Raw genomic sequence first — 7,526 nt, forward strand, 5'->3', positions numbered from 1 at the left:
TTTTTTTTTTTTTCCTCTTTAAGAGTTATGTATTTATTTGAGAGAGAGAGAGCATAAGCAAGGGGAGCAGCAGAGGGAAAGGGAGAAGCAGACTCCCTACTGAGTAGGGAGTCCAACATGCGGCTCCATCCCAGGACCCTGAGGTCATGACCACAACCAAAGGCAGACGCTTAACTGACTGAGCCACCCAGGTGCCCCCAAAGATTGGTAGAAATTCTGATACGCATGACCTTGGCACTCATTTATAAGATGTTCATAAGTACATATGCAGAATTCACTTTTGGGAGTTTTAGGTACATGTTATTTTAAGTCCTTTAAAAATGTATCCTGTTTTCTTATAGGCAACGTTACATATCATTCACAGTGTTGTTCTCTCAGTTCTTGACAAAAACCGAAGGACCAGAGAATTGGAGGAGGTTTCACAACAGAAGAATCCTACGAAAGACAGTTCACTGGACACAGAGGTGGCTTATTTAATCCATGAAGGCATGTTTATAAGTGATGCATTCAGTGAGAGTGAATTAACACCTATAGTAATCGACACTACCTCTCAAAGAAATGCATCTCCAAATAGTGAGCCCTGCAGCAGTGATTCGGTATCCGAACCAGAATGTACTACTGATTCTTCATCCAGCAAAGATCAGACATCATCATCTGCTACTCCAGGAGGTGTGGATGTTATGTGAGTATGGTGACTGCTGCCAACTTTGCAAGACTTTGAGTCATCTTAATGATTTCAGTAAGATTGATTATTCAGTTTATTGAAAAAACCATATGACCTTTGGTATTAGAATTTAACAGAAATAATTTTATGAAATATATCTTTTTGAAAATGTATGGAATATAAGGAGGTGAGCATTGGAAGTAATCGAGAATTGCAGAATTTTAAGGCTGGAAAGGAACCATTTAATTAAATGCCTTGTTTCAGAGAGTTTAGTCAACTTTTTTAAACTTACTAGTGGCAGAACTTGTCCTGGAAATCAGGTCAGCATTACCTTGTTTATTTTTCTTTCTTCTACTATGATACCTTTGTATTTTGTATATAGTGAAAATCTGTTTGATTTACAGGTTTTTTTTGGTCAATTTTTTTGTGAATTTCCAAGTGAATCACACCATCTTTTCAAACATGACTTTTTAAAATGTCTTATTTTGAAATAATTTCGAATTTACAGAAAAGTTGCCAGAGTTGTACAAAAAAGTCATACATCCTTCACCTTAATTCCTCATTTCTTAACAGTTTACCTCATTGCCTTTTCTCTCCCTTCCTCCCTTTTTCCCTTTCTTGCTCCCTTCTCTGTCTTTCATGTTGATACTTTTTTCTGAATCATTTGGCAAAAGGTTGCAGACGTGATGTCCCATTATCTCCATATTCTTCAGTATATATTTCCTAAAATACAAGAATACTCTCCTTAAATAACTACAGTATACTGATTAGAATCAATAAAACATGGATACTGCCTGGGTGGCTCATTCAGTTAAGCATCTGCCTTTGGCTCAGGTCATGATACCAGGGTCCTGGAATGGAGCCCCACATCCACCATCCTGCTCAGTGGGGAGTCAGCTTCTCCCTCTGCCCTTCCCAAATGCTTGTGCTCTCTCTCTCTCAAATAAATAAATAAAATCTAAAAAAAAAAAAAAAGAAAAGAAAACATTGATACATTATTACCATCTAATCTGTAGATCCCATTCAGAGTTCACCAGTTGTCCCGAAAATCTCGTGTATAGAACAAAACAAAACAAAGCCAATAAAATCTTTCTGATCCAAGAACATAGTTGGGATTTAGTTATTGTTAAGAGTAAGAATTTAGTGTGTACTTTTTTTTCATTTTTTAGAAGTCAGCTTATTTCCCAGGAGCTTATATAGGTTGCAGTTACAGCATAAAGTCAGCTATAATACCTCCTGTCCCCACCAAAAAGAAAACCCTGAACTACATATTAATAAAAATATTTTTTCTCTGTTCAGGCTAAGATTTCACACTTACTGGTTAAGGTGCAGTCTAAAACTATCACAAAAGGTGTAAAAACTTCTATAGCTTAAACAGTATAGAATTTTGTTTCTCTCATAACAGTTCAGAGGTAGGAGGTCCACAACGAAGAAGGCAGCTCTGCTGTCCTCGTTATGTAGCTTCCATCTCTGTCTAAAGAGGTTGCTTCAGCTTTTATCATCAAATCTGCATCCCTAGCAGCAGGATGGAGAGGACAAAGAGCTGGTACCCTCCTTACATTTTTGTTTTAACTTTGTAATTGGAGTATAATACACATAGAGGCCAATACATCAGTTGTACGTGTTCACCTGAGTTACTACAAAGTGAATACGCTGGCTTAATCATCATCCAAATTAAGAAATAGAACATTACCAACTCTCTAGAGGCCACTCTTGTGACTATGTTTTCACTCTTTGCCAAAAGAAACCATGAAAACAGTTGGTTTTTCTTGTTTTTAAACTTTATTTAAATGAAACTGTAAGTGGATTCACTCAGTATTATTATGTTTGTGATATTCTTTTAAGTTGTTGCATTTAGAATAGTTTATTTGTGTACAAAATATTTCACTTTCTGACTATACCACAATGTGTTCTACTGTAAATTAGATTTATTTCCATTTTGATTATTGTGAACATTCTTCTAAGTGTCTTTGGTGCACAGGTTATAAGCATTTCTGTTGAATATATACCTAAGAATGAATAAGGTACATGAATGGTCAACTTAGCCAGTCACAATTTCCCGAAGGAGTTGTACTCATTTACAATCCCATCAGCAATGTGAAAGAGTTCCTGTCACTCCATATCTTCATTCAGTCTTGGTATTGTCAACCTTTTACATGTTAGCCATTCTGGTGGGTATGTTGCAGGTATATAAGTTTTAATTTTTATTTCCCTGATGATTGGTAAGAGATCACTTTTCATATATTCATTGGCTGTTTGGTTATCCTCTTCTGTGAAGAGCCTATTCAAGTTCTTTGCCCGCTTCTCTGTTGGTTTGTATTTTATTTCTTATTAATTTATGGGGGCTCTTTATGTAGTCTCAACACAAGCCTGTTGTTGGTTGTCCAGATTATAAATATCTCCTCCTACTCTTATTTTGGTCTTTGATGAACAAAAGTTCCTAATTTTAATATAATCCTATGATTCATTCTTTTCCTTTATTGTTTGTGCTTTTTTTTTTTTCTTTGTCCTGTTTAAGAAATCTTTCTCTGCCCTAAGGCCTTGATGATATTCTCTTATGTTATCTCCTAGAAGCTTTGTTGCTGCTCTCATCACATTTAGATCTACAAGCCATTTGGAATTGATTTTTGTGTATAGTAGTATGTGTCTGTTTTTTGTTTTTCCATATGATTATCTTTCTGAACTTACATTTACTTCTATATAAAAAGTCCAATACTATTTTGATACCAGCCCCCACAGAACTGTTCCTTGAGAACAGCAATCTATTGTGTCCCCTCCAGTACCTAGCACTTTAACACAATAAATGCTTAGGAAATATTAGTTCGGTTGAATTGAACATTAACTGTCATTCATAATTCTAAGTTAAAAAAAGAGTGCCTATTTGTCATGAAATAACATCCCTTCTTCCTTCCAGTGTGTCATCCTAGGCACCCATGCACAGTGTGCCACAGCTACCACATTGTACCTAACTGGAATTTTTTTTTTCTGTAGTTTTTGCAGAATTTCCAATCAGAGTCTGAAACAACTATAGAAAATACTATAGCAGAGGGAGAAAATTCTTTTTTATGTAAGATTAGGGTAAAATATTTGTATTATCTGAGCTTATTTAAGTGATGCTTCACCACACACACAAAAAAGTGATACATCACGGAATTTTTCATCAGATGTGAATTTTACAGCTTTTTGTTTTTTATTGGTATGCTACCTGTCAAGGACAATATACTCACAATTTTCCCTGACTTAATCTCTTTTTATCATTTTCAGGGTCAATGAGGACATGAAATTAACTGATTTAGAGCTAGAAAAACTGGCAAATAATATCCAGGAGTTATTGTATAGTGCCTCAGATATATGCCATGATCGAGCTGTCAAATTTCTCATGTCAAGAGCAAAGGTTAGTTGTTTGATAAAGCTTTAGATATTTTATATATAGTATAATTATTTTGAAGAGCTAGAATCATATCCCTGCTTATATCTCTATGTTCCCCATAATGCGTATTATATTTTTAATAATAAGGTTAATGGTACTGATGTGGCCTATTAGGAAGGTGTTTAAATGTAAAATAATCTAAATAAAAGAAATAGGAAAATTTGTTATTCTTAAAAAAAGACTAAAAGAATAATTTTGAGATTTAATGCCTTAGTAATTAATTTGAAGTTAATATGCTGTTTTATATATGATATATACATATATGTGTGTATAAACAGCCACCATATTAATAAAAATCATTGAAATCCAATATTGTGAAAATTTTATAGTATGACCTGAATTTATTTGAGCTACTGTATTATAAAGGAGTCAGTGTAAAATTTAGACATTTTAAGCTTTTTATGCTCAATTTCTGGGACTGAATTATTGAGAAACTTCATTAAAAATGATTTTAAGGTAATATTTATGAATTAATATATATTATTAAAGTAATTGACATGTTAAACTAGGTTGGTTCTATAGCTTATTTGTATTGTTCTACCTAAATCTCTGTCGTGATTTTTGTGTTATCTTTAAAATTTAGGATGGTTTTCTTGAGAAGCTAAATTCCACGGAATTCATAACACTTTCTAGATTAATGGAAACATTCATTTTAGATACTGAACAGATCTGTGGAAGAAAAAGTATGTCATTACTTGGAGCACTTCAGAGCCAAGCCAATAAATTTGTAAACAGGTTTCATGAAGAGAGAAAAACTAAGCTCAGGTATCATTACCATGTTCATTCTGTTCTTCAGTTTTTTCCCCTTTTCTTTATAAAACATGATCATATTTAATTGATTAGCTTACCAAAACCCCTGAAAAACTTTTTTCTTTTTCATTAAAGGCAGACTGTGGAATTAAAATTCATTTCTCGGCTTTTCAAAGTGGAATTAGAATGTTTATTTTCATTAAAGTACTTATCAGAAAGATCCTCAGTAAATTGACTTTTCCTTTCCCACTCAACGTGAGGTTAATTATGTTTCACTACTCTTCTTGGTTAGGCTAAGAAATATAAAAAGAAAAATATTTTCTGAAAGTATTCATACTGAACGATTATGAAATTATGAAGGATTTCAATTTGTTAAGGTATACGTTTATTTTAAAAATCTTAGTACTAACAACAGCTAGTGGCTATTACTGTGTAAAAAGTCAGTGCCTCGTATTACATGAGCTCTACTTGAATTTAACTAAGATACATGTAGTGTCTATTATTACTAAAAGATATGGCAAGAAAAGTCGAGTACTCAACTGTTCCTTTTCTTTTAAACCAAAGGAGATGGTGTTGAAATGGTGTTAAAGTTTATCTTCCCTTTTTTTCACCCCTTTTGAATAGCCTCCTCTTAGACAATGAGCGCTGGAAGCAAGCCGATGTTCCTGCAGAATTTCAGGATCTTGCTGATTCTATATCAGATGGAAAGATTGCTTTACCTGAAAAAAAGTCGGGGGGTATGTGCATTCTTTCACATACTTTCTTCTGATTTTATACTGTTTATTCCTTTTATAGGAATGCTTAACATTTCTTTAAGTGACAGTGCCTCTTGAAAAGCCTAGAAGTAATAATGCCAGCTTTGTTAGTAAGTAGTTGACTGGAAAAGTTACCTGTGGTAATGTGTGATAATAATACCAGATATTTATTGGATGTTAACCATATGCCACACATTGGGCCAGGTGCTTTATATGCATTATTCCAGTTTATCTGCACAACAATTTATGATGAAGATGCTATTGTTAACCTTGTTTAACAGGAGGCATGAGGCTTTCAGGTATTAAGGAATTTTGTACAAATGATGAGCTGAAATTTGAAACCGGCTTTGTATAATTTCATGGCTTTGTTCACTGTACCATGTTGTTTAAAGACATGTATTCATTTGTTGAGCACTAGTAAGTTTCTACTATGTGTCAGATATTGAGACAGAGATAAGTTATAATACTCCTTTAAAAGGGCTGAGTCTAATGAAAAAAAAAATGTGGATTAGCAATCACAAGTAATGCAGTAGTGATACGATAGAGGAAACCAAAATGTAAAGAACTCTGGAAAACGAAAACTAAAGGAGACTCAAAAGGAAGGGCCAGAGAGGTGGAGGAAATCCAGAAGAACATAGAAGTAAAAAAATTAGTTTCAAGAAGAGAATTGTTATTGGTATCAAATATGTCTTGGTTTTTATATGAAAGAAATGCAAAGGCTGGAAGATACTTTTGTATGCCTGGTAAATTGGAGCTGTCATGTGATAATAATGTAAACTTATGTACGACATATCCTTAATACTGGACTTGAAATTATAAGACTGTCAAATAATTTTTTGAAAGTTTTTAAGTAGACTCCATGCCCAACATGGGGCTTGAACTCATGACCCTGAGATCAGTAGTTGCATGCTCTACTGACTGAGTCAGCCAGGCTCCCCAATTATCAAATATTTTTAATGGAGGAGGCAAATGCATTTTCAAATTTTATGCATTTAATTAAAGTTTAATATTTTTATATAGAAATATTTTTAAATTGTGTTTTTCACATTTACACAAAATGCAACTGCACTACAAGAGAAAGACCGAGTAAAGTACAAATAGTGACCACTACTTTGACATGTAGGAGATCATTTGCAATTTTAGTAATTCAGTAGTGACAGAGTCATATCGTAGTTCAGTACTAAGTAACTTGAAAGATGAGGACTGGTAAACAAATGTAGCCTCCTTTTTGACAAGTTTGGTTGTGAAGGTAGAGTGAGTGATGAAGTAGCACTAGAGACCTAAGAGAATAATTAGATTATTACTTTAATCCACTCAAGGAATTGAGAGAAGAGTTTTAAGGTAGGAGAAACTGAATTATGTTTTTATTTTCAGCAGAAAGAGGAAGAAGATTAAAGAGAGGAGTGACGTGGACTGATTGTGAGGCAGGGCCCCTGGAATTAAGTCCAGAGTTGAGATGAAAGGCTATCTCTTCTGACACGGGGACAAGAGAGAATGGGTGAAGGACAGGTGTAAAATAGAGTAATTCATATAGGGCAGAGAGAAGAATTGAATGAATTAAGTAGATTTCTGTTGCCTCGTGACCATTTTTTAGTAGGTGACAGTGTTGGGTTTTGGTCACAATCTTTTAATTATATGATCTTAGAAAAGCAAAAGTATTCAAGTAGCAAAGATTGAAAGAAAAATAAAACTGGTTATTTTTAAATCCCAAGTTTAAAATTATAAGATTTATTTTTCATTTACTCTTTCAGGCTATATTTGATGACTTCTTTGTGAGATGCTGTGCTAGATGCTATGACATGTTTTCTGTTCCTGATCAGCTCAAAGTCTTACAATCCACTGTCATGCAAACATAACAATTTTTGAATTAAAATGATAAATATAGAGTGAATTAACTGTGGGTTTTTTTGTTTTTTGGTTTTTTTTT

The 7,526-nt window shown here is 33.7% G+C and overlaps 1 protein-coding gene across 1 annotated transcript in view; it reads left to right on the forward strand.

Annotated features, from left to right (window-relative positions):
* LOC100483879 (VPS54 subunit of GARP complex) overlaps nt 1-7,516 on the forward strand; it is a 15,397-nt gene extending 7,881 nt beyond the window's left edge. Inside the window, exons 5-8 of the mRNA XM_034653343.1 lie at nt 342-682; nt 3,929-4,058; nt 4,678-4,859; nt 5,469-7,516. Coding sequence (XP_034509234.1) covers nt 342-682; nt 3,929-4,058; nt 4,678-4,859; nt 5,469-5,613 — 798 coding nt within the window. The 3' untranslated portion in view covers nt 5,614-7,516. The remainder of the gene's footprint in view (nt 1-341; nt 683-3,928; nt 4,059-4,677; nt 4,860-5,468) is intronic.
* Nucleotides 7,517-7,526: the final 10 nt, after the last annotated feature.

This window comes from Ailuropoda melanoleuca, unplaced genomic scaffold, assembly GCF_002007445.2.
Source record: "Ailuropoda melanoleuca isolate Jingjing unplaced genomic scaffold, ASM200744v2 unplaced-scaffold7883, whole genome shotgun sequence".
Taxonomy (NCBI): domain Eukaryota; kingdom Metazoa; phylum Chordata; class Mammalia; order Carnivora; family Ursidae; genus Ailuropoda; species Ailuropoda melanoleuca.